General features: G+C 45.5%; 1 protein-coding gene across 2 annotated transcripts in view; it reads left to right on the top strand.

Moving 5' to 3' along the window:
- The first annotated feature begins 420 nt into the window (after positions 1-420).
- LOC115482133 (membrane primary amine oxidase-like) overlaps positions 421-16,259 on the top strand; it is a 33,739-nt gene continuing 17,900 nt past the window's right edge. For both annotated transcript variants that reach the window (XR_003944035.1, XM_030221704.1), the window contains exons 1-2: positions 421-2,136; positions 14,727-15,012. Coding sequence is in view for 1 of the 2 variants with exons in the window: in XM_030221704.1 (XP_030077564.1) it covers positions 1,884-2,136; positions 14,727-15,012 (539 nt within the window). In the remaining variant the exon portion in view is untranslated. The remainder of the gene's footprint in view (positions 2,137-14,726; positions 15,013-16,259) is intronic.

The following is a 16,259-nucleotide window of genomic DNA, read 5'->3' as shown; positions in this document are numbered from 1 at the left end:
AAAATAAACTAGGAGTCATAGAAGCTATTCTGTTCTCATCAGGGGATAGATCAGATTACAGAACTTGGCAAATACTCTGTCCATTAGCCATGTTTATTTCATCTGAGTTATTTCACAGTCCTTCCAAGCCTCTGTAAGTTCCCAACAAAATGCTGGATGGACTCTTGAATAACTCACAAGCGGCTGCAGGAGCTTAGGCTGTATGGGCAAGGGGGGGGGGGGGGGGGTGCTCCTTGCTATGGTCTGCAACTTGTCTAACAAATTCGTAGAAACAATTTCTCCAAGAGATGCTCTCCAGCAACTTAAAAGTTTCTAAGAAGCAGAAATCCTCCCTCGGGTTACAGCACAATGCGGATGTGTCTTTGCTGCCCAAATCCCCTTTCGCCACTTCTTTTCCTCCTCCCTTTTCATTTCCTGTAGGACTGTAACCACTTATGTTATGGGCTGCACATGAATCTAAAAACTTTCTTTTGAAATCCAGAGCAGGAGCAGGGCTGTTTCAGTTCTTTTCATTCTATGATTCTGATTTTGCTTCTGCAGTGGAATGAGAGATGAATTTGAAAACAGTTCTCGTACTTCTAGCTTTAGCGTTGGCCACTATTTTAGTCCTAGTCTGCGTTCTGCTGTTTGGAGCAGCCAAATCAAACCACTGTAGGTCTTCGGGACGCAGTGGCCAGCAAGAAAAGCAGAGTCACTACAATGACAAGAGCTTGGTCTTCTCCGACCTGATGCCAGAAGAGTTCTCTCAGGTGGTGGACTACCTCAAAGAGGAACTCAAGGTGGACTTCGTTGATGCCGATGTTGCAAACCCTTCAGACAACTGCATCTATTACATTGATGTACAATTTCCCAAGAAGCAAGAGGTTCTGGACTACTTAGACAGAGGAAAACCTGAGCCCAAAAGGGAAGCATTAGCTGTTGTTTTCTTTGGCAACCAACCAGATCCAAACATCACAGAATTTGTCATCGGTCCTCTCCCTAAACCAACGTACCATAAGGACATCACTTTGCTAAAGTACAAAAGTAAACTCCCTTATTACCGTAGACCAGTGATTGGTAATGAATATGTGGAAATGTACTCTCTGATTTACAAAAAGGAGTTTGCAAAAGCACCAACTTTTCTTAAAAACATATTTGGATATGATGGGACTAATTTTGCTGCACTTACAACAGCCCCTAGAGGATTCTGGTCTGGAGACCGCAGCACCTGGTTTGTCCTGTTCCAAAATGTGACTGGAAGTGGCTTCTATTTGCACCCAGTGGGCCTGGAAGTCTTGGTGAACCACAAGAGCTTAGATGTCTCCAAGTGGAATGTGAGCCAGGTGTTTTACAATGGTGTGTATTATACAAATATGGCACATCTAGAAGAGCAGTATAAGGCAGGCAAAGTGGAAGTCCTAAAACTGAGCAAAATCCACCCCGATGAGGATATCGCTTCAATGAAACCCAAAGCTGTCCTCTCAGCAGACATTCCCATCCAAAACGAACCAAATGGACCACGCTACATTGTCAAAAACAACCAAGTTCTTTTTCAGTCCTGGAGTTTCGCCTTTGGGAAAAACGTCAACTCAGGATTGCGTCTGTTTGATGTTCGATTTAAAGGCGAGAGGATTCTCTATGAACTGAGCCTCCAGGAAGCCATTGCGATCTATGGCTCAAATAGTCCTGGTGGAATGATTACAAGATACATTGATGGGAGTTTTGGCATCGGGAGATTTTCATATGAGCTGGTCAGGGGTGTGGACTGCCCTTACTTAGCTACCTATGTGGATACCCACCATTTAATTGAATCTGGTTCTCAGGAAACAATTAAAAACTCAATCTGCATCTTTGAATAGAACTCTGGAGTCCCTCTGAGGCGTCATTATTCCAATTTGCATTCGATGTACTACGGAGGGCTAGCAAGCACTGTCCTTGTCATTAGGGCCATTTCCACCCTCATAAACTATGACTATGTGTGGGATTTTATATTTTACCAAAATGGAGCAATTGAAACCAAAGTGCATGCCACTGGATACATAAGTTCCTCCTTTTTCTTTGCGGATGGGCTAGACTATGGCTCCAAAGTTGGGGAACATACTTTGGGGACAATGCACACACATTTTATAAACTATAAAGTGGATTTAGACGTTGGAGGTAGGTTCATCCTCATTCCTTTCCAGTGAAAGACCATGAAGGTGACCCTGTTTCTTCCTGACCATCATCAGGTACTGCTGCCCAGGAGTAGTGAGCTGTGAATGGCTCATGGAGGTCCCATGTGTGTGGTTGTTGGTCATGGCAGACCCTAGGTAGGGTGAGGTTGCTAGCATTGCCCCTGGCCACCCAAAGGCAATGGAGGGGTTTGTGGCTTGCCCAGGGCCAAAAGGAGCTGCTGTGGGATTGGAACCTGGGCCCTTCTAGTTGCCAGCCTGCTGTTCTAGTCATTAGGCTACTCCTCTGCCCCCTTGATCTTACAGGGTTCCAGTTTTTACTACAGGTATGTCCTAAGACCTTTTGTTACTTAATGAGGAAGAAAATGGCTCTGCTAAAAAAAAGAACCGTGACTATTTACTTATTTATTTGTTGCATTTGTATCCCACATTTTCCCACCTCTTTGCAGGCTCAATGTGGCTTACATAGTACCGTAAACGGTGTTAACCGATTCCGGTGTGAACAAATACAAGGTGTGAGTAATATCAAGGTGATATTATGGTAGAGTGAGATACATGTATGGTAAAGACAATTGGGGAGAACTTAGTGAGGGAAAGGAAGAGTTAGGATATGTCCGTTACAATCTTTGGTTACGTTGTGTCGCAAATGTCCAGGTTTTTTATGTTGGGTCAGTGGGGTATGCCCTTCTGAACAGTTCTGTTTTTAGTGCTTTTGGTAGTGCGTTCCACAGTTGTGCGCTCAGGTAGGAAAAGCTGGATGCATAAGTGGATTTGTATTTGAGTCCTTTGCTGCTTGGGTAGTGGAGGTTTAGGTATGATCGTGCTGATTTTGTGGTGTTTCTGAGTGGCAGGTCGATGAGGTCTGTCATGTATCCCGGTGCCTCGCCGTAGATGATTATCCTGCTTATTTTCGAACGAGAAGGCCGGCCATCTTCCGACACAAATCGGGAGATGGCCGGCCTTCTCCTAAAGCTGGCCAAATCGGTATAATCGAAAGCCGATTTTGGCCAGCTTCAACTGCTTTCCGTCGCGGAGCCGGCGAAAGTGCAAGGGGGCGTGTCAGCAGTGTACTGAAGGCGGGACAGAGATGGCTGGCTTCGGCCGATAATGGAAAAAAGAAAGCCGGCCCTGACGAGCATTTGGCCAACTTTACTTGGTCCCTTTTTGTTCACGACCAAGCCTCAAAAAGGTGCCCCAACTGACCAGATGACCACTGGAGGGAATGGGGAATCACCTCCCCTTACTTCTCCAATGGTCACCAACCCCCCTCCCACCCTAAAAAATAAAAAACATTTTTTTGCCGCCTCTATGCCAGCCTCAAATGTCATACCCAGCTCCGTGACAGCAGTATACAGGTCCCTGGAGCAGTTTTTAGTGGGTACTGCAGTGCACTTCAGGCAGGCAGACCCAGGCCCATCCCCCCCACCTGTAACACTTGTGGTGGTAAATGGAAGCCCTCCAAAACCCACCATAAACCCACTGTACCCACATATAGGTGCCCCTCTTCACCCGTAAGGGCTATGGTAGTGGTGTACAGTTGTGGTTAGGGGGGTTTGGGAGGCTCAGCACACAAGGTAAGGGAACTATGTACCTGGGAGCAATTTATGAAGTCCACTGCAGTGCTCCCTAGGGTGCCCGGTTGGTGTCCTGGCATGTGAGGGGGACCAGTGCACTACAAATGCTGGCTCCTCCCATGACCAAATGCCTTGGATTTGGCTGGGTTTGAGATGGCCGCCATTAGTTTCCATTATCAGCGGCCATCTGTAATGCCGGAGATCTTTAAGAGATTTGGCCGGCCCCGACCGTATTATCGAAACAAAAGATGGCTGGCCATCTTGTTTTGATTATACAGTCGGGTACGCCGCTTGACGGGGCCAGCGTTAGAGATAGCCGCTCTTATAGATAGCCGGCCCCGTTCGATTATGGCTCGTTTTGTGAACTATTACTAAAAATAAGCCTCATCAGTGGATAGCTTTGAAATGTAGAAGCATTTACACGTGTGTATGTGATCAACACACGTAGAAGCACCACTTACACATGCAGATCACATACACATGCAAAAAGCAATTTTATAAAGCTGCTACTTGTGCGTGTATTACCCACTTGATGTAGAGATTGAAGGGGGTATGGCTGGGGAATGGCAGGGGCAAAAAAATGAGATGTGGCTTTCCCATATTACAAAAGGAAGCCATGTTTCTATTAAAAATTATTTATGTTGGGTTTTACACCTGTTCTGAGGCATGTGCAAGTACCAGCTTGAAGGAACTGGTGCAAAGGCCAATGGAACCCTCTCTTCCCACTGTCTTACTATCAAAATAAAGAAATACATTTCCCTTGTGGTCTAGCAGTGAGCAGGAGTGACCCCAGCTGCTCTTGCTCCGTCAGTGCCTGGGTTCAAAATGGCACCTCTATTCCCTAGCCGTAGTCTAGGGGTCAGAGGTGCCATTTTGACCCCAGTGCTTGATGGAGCAGGAGTCACTGGGGATTTCACATCTTCCCTGTAGATCACTAGGGAAACCCTGATAAGGTCTGGGGTAGGGAGGGGAGAGGTCATAATGAATTGGGGGAACAGGGATTGTGTTAAAGGGGTTTCTGAGTGGAGGGAGGCTTGGACTGTGTTATAGGAGGTGTCCAGAGAGTGGAAAGGGCTTGGGTGGATAGGGGAGTGGAAGGTGGACTTGGTCCTCACCAGTGACCCTTCTATTTCCTTGTTACAACCAGGAACTTGTGATGTTCCTGACTGCAGCAACACAAATGACAGAGCATGGGATACACTTATTTTGCATTGATTTTTTTCCAAATCAGTGCTATTGCTGGACATGCAGGGAAATTGATGTGGACTCCTGCACATCCTTCTTTGTATTTAAGCAAGGGTGCAGTGCTCTATAAAACATATGGGGGATTATACAAGTTGTGACCTGGAAATCTCAATTCCTTCCTTGATGTCCTATTCAAAAGGAGCCTTTAATATGAAATTATTTTGCCCACCTTTTTGAGATGTCCATCCATGTGCTCTCGGTCTCAATAGCTTCCTTCACCTCACTTTTTAACCATGCCGGCTGTCGTTTGGTCTTCCTACCTCCTTTTTTAACACGCGGAGTATATTTGACCTCGGCTTCCAGGATGGTGTTTTTGAACAGCATCCACGCCTAATGTAAATTTTTGACCCTCGCAGCCGCTCCTCTAAGTTTTTTTTTTTTCATCGTTCTTCTCATTTTATCATAGTCTCCTTTTTGAAAGTTAAACGTATTGGATTTCCTGCGTATACTTACTCCAAAGCTAATATCAAATCTGACCATATTATGATCATTGCCCCCTTTTGATGTCACTTCCTGCTTCTGTAAGGGCAGGACGCAGCAGCAATGAGGCTCTGGGTTCAACGGCCGAAGGGATATAAAAATCGCTACCGCTCTTTGCTGAAACATAGAGGATGCATGTTAAGACAGGGATTTTAATTTTTAAAATAAATTTTTAAAACCTTGTTAACAAAGGCAGAACTAAGTAAGGGAGGGGCTATGGTTTGCACAAGGCCCCGCAATTACTAAGACTGGCCCTGGTTTTATGGTGAAAGCTCAGTCTTTACGTTGGAGACTAAGTAAAATAAGTGCTTTAATTTTGAGTTTGTACCTCCTGTCTGGCCGTATTATTTCACTGGCCACACCCTATTCCTGCTCAGGTGTCTTACAGCAGAGAACAAGAAGAGAACTAGACCAGACATTTAGGAGCGTGTATTGAATTAACAACAAAGTTATAACTAATTCACTATATCTAAAACATATTTCCTAAAAAGATAGATTTTATGCACCTTCTTAAAACTAGCAAAACTAGACAAGGCTTTAATCCCATTTGGAAGGTGTGACCAAAAGGCTGCTGCTTGATACATAAAAATTGTCTGAAATAATTTCCAGGAATGAACACCTTTAGGGCTGGGAAATGTTAAAAAATTAGAATGTCGTATAAGATGAATTCTTGTGTGTACCGGCCGCACATTAATGTCACCATATTACCCGATATAGCTCTGTACAATATTTTGAAAACTAGACTACCTAATTTCATCTAAACTAATAGGGGTTGACAGGGCCTCCCCCTGCAAGTTAGATATTTTTGGTAGACCTATATTGTCTAAGTATTCTCGAATCTCTAGAACCATAGGTGCTATGTCAGGATGATATAATGTTGTATAAAAATCTAGAAAGGCTAACCGGATCTCTTCTAACTGTGTGCATCGCTTCTCAGTATTGTCCAAGATCGTGTAGATATATTTGCTAATGTGGCGCTTTTTTAACTTATATGCCAACAGTTGAGACGGCTTATTTCCAAACTCAAAATGGGTTTGCTTAACCCGTTGCAAATGTTCTGCTATCTCAGCCAACTGGAGCTCATGGAGCTCCAATTGTATAGCATGAATATGATTTCTGATTTGAGGAGCGTTAGACTGCTGCTGAGCTTGAGTGGTAAGAACGGGGAGTTCAGTGTGTAATTTTGGGGATTGGTCTCTTGCCTGCCATCTTATATGTGTCCGCAACGCTATGACCTTCCCATGGATTACTGCTTTGAGGCCTTCCCACAATATCACAGAATTGACCTCTCCATTATCATTGAGACTAATATATTCTTTAAGATCAGCTTCCAAGCGCGAGACAACCAAAGGGTCTGCTAAAAGCCTATTGTCGAATCACCACTATGGTACTGGGGGTGGGGGGGATAGCACACTAAGCTCTATCTCCAAAGTAAGGGGAGTATAATCAGACCATGTTCTGGGGTGAATTTGTATATCACATATAATTAGTAGCAAGTTAGGGGGCCCCAACCAAAGATCGAATTGGAATATGAATCATAGACCGTTGAGTAGTACGTGTAACTACGTGTGTGGGGGTGTAAACAATGCCATATATCTAGCAGTTGCCATTTGCTCATAAAGCTATGTAATTTGGTTCGGTCCGAGCGAGAATATGATACTACTGCTATGGAGTTATCCAGGTATGGCTGCAGGGTCAGATTAAAATCACCTCTCGCCAACAAAGTACCCTCTACATGCCTGGAGAGGACCACTGATAGCTCATCAAAAAAGGCTCCTTGATGTTCACTGGGGGCATAGAGATTTGGAAGAGACAACACCTCTGTTCCCACCTGTAAAACCAAAAGAATATATTGTCGTCCTCTATCCCTCTATGGGAAGGTGGTAGAACTAGAGGACATGAGATGAGATTGAAGGGGGGCAGACTCAAGAAAAATGTCAGGAAGTATTTTTTCACGGAGTGGTGAATACTTGGAATGCCCTCCCGTGGGAGGTGGTGGAGATGAAAACGGTAACGGAATTCAAAAATGCTTGGGATAAACATAAAGGAATCCTGTTCAGAAGGAATGGATCCTCAGAAGCTTAGCGGAGATTGGGTGGCAGAGCTAGTGCTGGGCAGATTTCTACGGTCTGTGTCTTGAAAATGGCAGATACAAATCAAGGTCAGGTATTTTATTTATTTTATTTATTTATTGCATTTGTATCCCACATTATCCCACCTCTTTGCAGGCTCAATGTGGCTTACAATTCGTCGTGGATACTGGAAATAGAAGAGAATATACATTTGGTTTTACAGAGGGTTTTGGGTTACATGGTGGTGAAATACATGGTTGTACTGAAGTAAAAGACATTATAAGACATTCCTATATATATATGAAAGATTGTACAGTTACACGTGTTGATCTTTGTGATATATCTTGTCGAAGAGATAAGTTTTCAGTAGTTTACGGAAGTTGGTCAGTTCATGGACCATTTTCAGGTTACGTGGTAGTGCGTTCCATAGCTGCGAGCTCATATAGGAAAAGGTAGATGCGTGCATTAATTTGTATTTCAGACCTTTACAGTTGGGAAGATGAAGGTTGAGGAATGTGCGAGAAGATTTTATTGTGTTCCTGGGTGGTAGTTCAATTAGGTCTGACATGTAGGCTGGGGCGTCTCCATGGATGATTTTATGGACTAGGGTGCAAAGTTTGAACATGATGCATTCTTTAAGTGGGAGCCAGTGTAGTTTTTCTCGTAGGGGTGTCGCGCTTTCATATTTTGATTTGCCGAATATTAATCTGGCTGCCGTGTTCTGGTATACACATAAAGTAGCACATATGAGTTTATCTTGTTGGGCAGACTGGATGGACCGTGCAGGTCTTTCTCTTCCGTCATCTACTATGTTACTATCCTGCTTATTTTCGAAGGAGATGGCCGGCCATCTTATAACACAAATCGGGAGATGGCCGGCTATCTCCTAAATCCGGCCAAATCGGTATAATCGAAAGCCGATTTTGCCCGGGTTTAATTGCTTTCCGTCGCAGAGCCGGCCAAACTTCAAGGGGGCGTGTCGGCAAGGTACAGAAGGCGGGACGGGGGCGTGATTATGAGATGGCTGGCTTCGCCCGATAATGGATAAAACAAAGCCGGCCCTGACGAGCATTTCGCCGGCTTCACTTGGTCCCTTTTTTTTCAGGACCAAGCTTCAAAAAGGTGCCCCAACTGACAAGATGACCACTGGAGGGAATCGGAGATCACCTCCCCTTACTCCCCCAGTGGTCACCAACCCCCTCCCATCCAAAAAAAAATATTTTTTGCCAGCCTCTATGCCAGCCTCAAATTTCATACCTGGCTCCCTGACAGCAGTATTAAGGTCCCTGGAGTGCAGTGCACTTCAGGCAGGTGGACCAGGCCCATCCTCCCCATACCTGTTACACTTGTGGTGGTAAATGTTGAGCCCTCCAACCCTCACCAAAACCCACTGTACCCACATGTAGGTGCCCCCCTTCATCCCTAAGGGCTATGGTAGTGATGTAGAGTTGTGGGTAGTGGGTTTTGGGGGGGGATTTGGGGGGCTCAGCACACAAGGTAAGGGAGCTATGCACCTGGGAGCAATTTTTGAAGTCTACTGCAGTGCCCCCTAGGGTGCCTGGCTGGTGTCCTGGCATGTGAGGGGGACCAGTGCACTACAAATGCTGGCTCCTCCCACGACCAAAGGGCTTGCATTTGGCCAGGTTTGAGATGGCCGGGCCCGGTTTCCATTATGGCTGAAAACCGAAGCCGACCATCTCTAAATCCGGCGATATCTAAATCCGGCGATCTGAACATTTGACCTAAATGTTGAGATTTGGGCGTCCCTAACCGTATTATCGAAAGAAAAGATGACCGGCCATCTTTTTCGATAATACGGTTGGCTCCGCCCCTTTACGGAGCCGGTCCCGGGGATGGCCGCCCCTGGAGATGGCCGGCCCCTTTCGATTATGCCCCTCTATGTTAAACATAATCCGGCTCTCAACTGGAAGCCAATGAGTCATTACATAAAATGGAGTAATATGTGAAGAAACTTTTAGTGAGAAGATCAACCTGCTTATAATCGAAAAAGAAAAACGCCTATATTGCGACCTAAATCGGGAGATGGGCGTCTTTCTCCCGTGGGCGCCCAAATCGGTATAATTGAAAGCCGATTTTGGGCGTTTCCAACTGCAATCCGTTGCGGAAACGGGTAAAGTTGACGGGGGCATGTCGGAGGCGTGGTGAAGGCGGAACTGGGGCGTGGTTATCGGCCGAGGAGAGATGGGCATCTTTAGCTGATAATCGAAAAAAAAGGCATTTTTACCGCGATTTTGGGTCACTTTTTTTGGACCCTTTTTTTTCACGAACAGGTCCCAAAAAAGTGCCCCAACTGACCAGATGACCACTGGAGGGAATCGGGGATGACCTCCCCGGACTCCCCCAGTGGTCACTAACCCCCTCCCACCAAAAAAACCTCACTTTAAAAACTTTTTTTCCAGCCTCTATGCCAGCCTCAAATGCCGTATCCACCTCCATGACAGCAGAATGTGTTCTATCCTGTGACAGCCTTTCCCTGGTTCTGATGTGGCTCTCGGGTGAGTGTGACACTTTTTCTGTTATGCGCACTGCAGTCACATCAGCAATGCATTGTGGTGGGTGTAGGGTATTGGGCTCCGTGATTCCACTAGCTTGTGGCAAATGCTCACCATGTTGGTAGTTGGTAGGCTCTACTCCCATGGTGCTTTTCCCCCTGCTTACTGGGTCAGGGTGTGCCCTGTTTTGTTTCCGGTAGTCCATGAGGTAGTGGCCATTTTTTTTAGCCAGTTTTAGATCCCTTTCACGTGTTAGCCACGTTACAGAACTTAGTTCTTACCTTGAATGTGGCTGAAAGAGGGCATTGTACACCATTCTGCCAGCTCTGACATACTGCTCATCTCAGTACCAGGGAGACTCGTTGCTAGTGGGGCACAACCTCTGATCTGCAGTTAACTGTGAGTAAAGGCTGTTATTCCAATAAAGGAAGTTTTCGGAGAGATTAGTCTTCAGGTGTCAACTGGTGTGCCAATGTTATATAGCAGCAACCAGTCCTAGAGGCCTGCGTGTATGCAGGTCCCTGGAGCACTTTTAGTGGGTACCGCAGTGCACTTCAGTCAGGTGGACCCAGCCCCCCCCCCCCACCTGTAACACTTGTGCTGGTAAATGGGAGGCCTCCAAAACCCACTGTACCCACATGTAGGTGCCCCCTTCACCCCTAAGAGCTATGATAGTGTTGTACATTTGTGGGTAGTGGGTTTTAGGGGAGGGGGGTTGGGAGCTCAGCACCCGTGGTAAGGGAGCTATGCATGTGGGAGCTTTTTCTGAAGTCCACTGCACTGACCTAGGGTGCCCAGTTGGTGTCCTGGCATATCAGGGGGGCCAGTGTACTACGAATCGTGGCCCCTCCCACGACCAAATGGCTTGGATTAGGACGTTTTTGAGCTGGGCGTTTTTAGTTTCCATTATCGCTAAAAAAAACAAACACCCAGCTGAAAAACGTCCATTTTTTTCGAAAATACGGTCTGTCCCGCCTCTTCACGTACCCGTTTTCGGACATAGACGCCCATGGAGATAGGCGTTCGCGTTCGATTATGCCCTCCAAATGGACTGCAGTATCTTGTATAGTTTGCAACCGTTTTAGAAGATTCTTAGCCACCTCCAAATAAACTATATTGCAGTAATCTAGTTTACTCAGAATTAAAGACTGAACTGCTAGATGAAACAGTTCACGATTAATATATTTTCTAAGTTTTCTCACAACTGTTTGTGAAATGGTTATGTTTTACAGAATCGTCACTAGGTATTTCAAAGGTTAACAGGTGGAGCCCATAAACCCAGCCTCCTTGGTAGCCAGCAACCCCCCCCCCCCCCCCCCCCCCCCCCGGGGAACAGGGATAGACACTTTCCTGCCCTCCTTCTTCTGTACAATCCAAGTTTGGCATCAAGTATCTCTTCATAAAGGTGGTTAATAAATCCCAATAAATAAATAGACATTAGTGTGTAGCTGGCACCATTTTTTAGAAGACGGTAGAGGGTTGTCCTGTGCCGTTAAAAGCATTTAATATTTTGGTTTATTATTTGTGTGAGTTTTCTAGAGAAGAGGACTCTTGCCCCCCTCTATGTGGGTCTCCATATTCACAGGCCTTTCAGACAAGCACCGCTGAATGGTGGGAGGTGGGCCCCTTAGATCCCTGTTACTGGGAAAGGGGGAGGGGTGGTCTCTCTGCAGCCAGATTGCATACCTCATGTGAGCAGCTTCATGGTGGGGGCCCGGGCGGGGAATGCTCTTTGTCCAGTCAGTTTGAAGTCAAAAGGTACCAGGGCCTGGTCCCCTTGATCCTTACAATCTCCTGTCTGTACCCCTTGCTAGAGAGGGGCTCATTAGCCTTTAATTAATTAATATTTATTTATTTATTTTAGTGTGCTTGATAAACCGCCTAAATACGTAGATGGTTTACAAAATAAAATTCAAGAAATAATAAAATGTGAAAAGAAATTACAATAATAATAGGACAGAACAAAAAAAAAGACATTTTTATTTTTTGAAAATGGTCTTCTTTACGATTCAAGATTTTGGACGTTTTTTTTGCAAAACGTCCAAAGTTGGACTTAGACGTCATATTGAAAATGCCCCTCCACGTAATTTTGTAAGTCTAAGTGCTTTGAAAATACACCTCTTAATTTAAGTGACTGATGGAATAACCAGGTCTTATGCAGAGATTTAAACTTCTTAAAAGATGGTTTAGAATGGGCTTCATCTGTGAGGGTATTCCATGGCTGTGGTGCCAGGTAGCTGGGTAGAGGTGGCATGGTGATAAGAGCTGGCAGGTGAGGAGCAGCAGGGGAGCTTCGGACTACTGTTACCAGGAAAGTTCATAGAAAAAGATCTCCCTGTGATCAGATCATTGTATGTATATATCCAGATCATGGACCAAATTGATTTAAGGTACTGTGAAACAGAATTGAGCATGGACAAGTAGTAAATTTAAAATGAATAGGAGAAAATATTTCTTCACTCAAGTGTAATTAAACTATGGAATTTGTTGCCAAATAATGTGGTAAAAGCAGTTAACTTAGCAGGGTTTAAAAATGTTTTGATAACTTCCTAAACAAAAAGTCCACAAGGCATTATTAAAATGAACGTTGAGAAAATCTACTGCTTATTTCTAGGATACTGTCAAAATAATAGTGGGCTTTCTACTTTCAAAGTCTAAATAAACACAACAAAAAATACTTAAAGTAGAAAAAAGTGCACCCAAATATATTTTTATGGATGTCAGGGAAGTCTCATACAGTCACATTAGGCTGCACATATGATAAGCAGCATAAAATGTATTGTACTGTTTTGGGATCTTGCCAGGTATTTGTGACCTGGATTGGCCACTGTTGGAAACAGGATGCTGGGCTTGATGGATCTTCAGTCTGTCTCAATATGGCAGTACTTATGTTCTTACAGGTAAAGATGGGAGGCAAAACAGTTTGGCTTCTGCAGACTTTTCATGAATTCCTTCAAACCTCCCCTCATCCCCTGAAAACATTTCCTCCAATGCCTCAGGTTGTGAAATGGTGTTGCTGGCATATTTACCTTACAATGCTGTGGAATGTGACATTCAGCACAATTCCACAGCTGAGTCCTTCACATTCCATGTCCCTCTCCTCCCCATTGTATAATTTAAAGCACAGGCACTGGAATGCAGTGGTCCACCAAGGCTATGACCCAACTACATTGTTTGCCCCATATAACATCAGCAGCTAGGAGCTTAGGGGTCAGGGACGGAGGTTGGTTTGTTAGTTTTGCCAAACTGAAAAGGTAATTGCACTTTGTTAACCCTGATTTAAAGCAAATTTCCAAGACATGTCGATTTCCCTGCATAAATTCCTGGGAACCTAATATCTGCTGGGTCGTTACTCAAAGCGATTTAACTACTCCTGGACATTTAAATTGTCTGTTCAGGGCTAACTGGTCATTTTCAGTGGAACTTAATTGGGGATTGCCGCTGAAAATGTCCTGTTAGCACCAGAGGCATAGCCAGACCTCGATTGTGAGGTGTGTGTGTGTGTGTGTGGATTTTACCCTGCTTCCCCGCCATGACCCCACATACCTGGGCTGGTGGGGGTGATATTTTGGAGCCGTGCTGCGTGCCCTGATTTCCTGCTTCGCGCGCATGCTCAATTTCATTAAAAACCAGCATGCGCACAGGGGAGAGGGAAGCAGGGCAGGCAGCCCAGCGGTGAATATGGGTGCAGGAAAGCTTCTGCTGGTGGGGCTTGGGGACTTCCGCCAGCCAAACCATCAGACTTTGGGGGCCCCCAAGGGCCCCTGTAGCTATGCCACTGATTAACATCTAACGCAAAACTGACTATTTTAGTGGCCTTCTGGGGGCAGAGACAGCACTTAGTAAGCCATGGCAACCATAGAAATAGCCCCGCATAAAAGTCAGTCCTATCTTTATGTGGTGCCCCCATAACCGGTTATGTGCTGAATATTGCGCTTAACCAGCTACGTTGTAGCTGGCTCCGAAACCCAGAAATTCAACACTGAAGTCTGGATTTGGCCCGGCATTGAGTTTCTGTCTATACCGCCAGCGGTGGTAGGCAAAACACTAAAGGACCCTTTTATTAAGCCGCGTAAGGACCTACACGCGCCAAATGAGTGTCAGTTTGGAGTTACCGCCTGGCTACCGCGTGGCCCTTGCAGTAATTTCATTTTTGACGCATGTCCGCTATGTGTGCCAGAAAATATTTTATTTTCTGGAACGTGATGAAAATCAGGTGGTAAATCCAAATTGATGCGCATAGGCGATTACTGCATGGTTAACGTGTGAGACCTTACCGCTAAGTCAATGGGTGGCAGTAAGGTCTCAGACCCAAAATGGATGCGGGCCAATTTTTATTTTGCCGCACGTCCATTTTCAGCCATAAAAAGGGCCTTTTGTGCAGGTGTGCTGAAAAACAGACCTGCGCGCGTCCAATACACGCGTCTACACCAGCGCAGTCCATTTTTCAGCGCACTTTAATAAAAGGACCCCTGAGTACTGCCGACTGAATATCCCCTGTAAGTTTTGCACATTCTCGCTAGCAGAATCCCATGAAGAAGGAAGCAGGTAGAACTCGGCTTCAGAAGAATATTCTGAAAATTCCAATATTTTGGAAGATGAGTTGTTTTTAAGAAGAGTTATTCTTTCCAGAGACTGCATTGATTTAATTAAGGGGAATGATGCTCTAAGCCAGACGCTTTTGTTTTGCAGGGACAAGAAATTCTTTTGTGACGCAGGACATGACCTTCAACAGCGTGAACGTTCCCTGGGAGTCAACAGTTCAGATCCAGAGACCCAAGCTCACACGACAGGTCCTAGGGACTGAAAACCAGGCCAGCTTCCAGCTCAACTCTGCCATGCCCAGATATGTCCATTTTGCGAGCAACCAGACAAATAAATGGGGCCACCAGCGTTCATACCGAATCCAGATCAGCAGTTTTGCCGGAGACTATTTACCAGAAGCAAGTTCGGTTGAGAACGCAATGAACTGGGCCAGGTAAGAGGCTTTGGTAAGGAGACTGGGACAAGTTCCTCATGCTTATCCATACTGTGATGCATTTTTACATTATTCTGCATTGGTTCAATATGTGGTATTACTGTCTTTGGAGAATTCGGTTCTACCCAGGCCTGATATGGCTAAAAGGCAGGAGAGGCTAAATGCATAAGTGCACAGGAGGCAAATTTCTTTCAATTGAAAGAGAGATCTGGAATGAGGGGTATAGTAGGATAGTGGCATAGCTACAAGGGGCTACGGGGGCCTGGGCCCCCCAAATTGGCTCTGGAACCCCTGGTATGGCTGGTGGGGGTCCCCAATCCCCGCTAGCTAAAGCGTTTGTCCCGTCCTAGTGTCACATTGCCTGGCGCCCTGTCCTGTTTTCAGTCGCTGTGCACGCATGCTTGTGCTTGCTCAGTTTCATTAAAATGAGTGTGTACAGCGACTGAAAACAGGACAGGGCACCAGGCAATGTGAGACCAGCGCTGGATAAATGCTTTAGCTGGTGGGGGTTGGGGACCCCTGCCAGCCAAGGTACCTTCGCAGTGGCAGTGGGGGCAGGGGGTGGAAGCGGTGGCAGGAAGGCAGCGGCCACGGGGGCGGAAGTGGCGGCAGAAGGGCGGGCCAAAATGTGCCCTCCCACCTTGGGCTCTGGCCCATCCTCCCGTTGAGGACTGGCTACGCCCCCGGCATAGGATGAAGTTAAATGGGGATAGACTCAGGAGTAATCTAAGGAAATACTTCTTTAGGGAAAGGGTAGTTGATATATAGAACAAGTAGATGTTATGGATGAGCAGACTGGATAGGCGTAACATTCAGCCTACAGAGGTTAGCATTTTAAAAAATTGTTGAGGCGCCAGTCCCTTGATAAAACGACAGTGAAATGGATGTCCGTCGGTACTCAGTGAGCCAAAAGATTTATTTATTTATTTTATTGCATTTGTATCCCACATTTTCCCACCTCTTTGCGGGCTCAGTGTGGCTTACAATACATTATGAGTCATGAAATACAATTTGTTACAACTTGGTTATGGATTACATTGTGATGAATTTTTTGAGTCAAAGTTAAAGTATCGATAAGGAGTATAGTCATGGAAAAAGCACTGAAACATTGGAAGGAAACAAGGGAGACAAAAAGGAGCAATATATGATAACAGGAAAACACTTGGTATACATTTTCTGTGAGTAAAGGTATGAGTGTGGTAAGATTCCGGGGGATGAGAATTCAGGAGTGGCTGTATTGATGCATA

This window comes from Microcaecilia unicolor, chromosome 12, assembly GCF_901765095.1.
Source record: "Microcaecilia unicolor chromosome 12, aMicUni1.1, whole genome shotgun sequence".
NCBI classification, from domain to species: domain Eukaryota; kingdom Metazoa; phylum Chordata; class Amphibia; order Gymnophiona; family Siphonopidae; genus Microcaecilia; species Microcaecilia unicolor.
The sequence above is the reverse complement of the archived record's forward strand: the minus strand, read 5'-3'. Positions and strand labels throughout refer to the sequence as shown.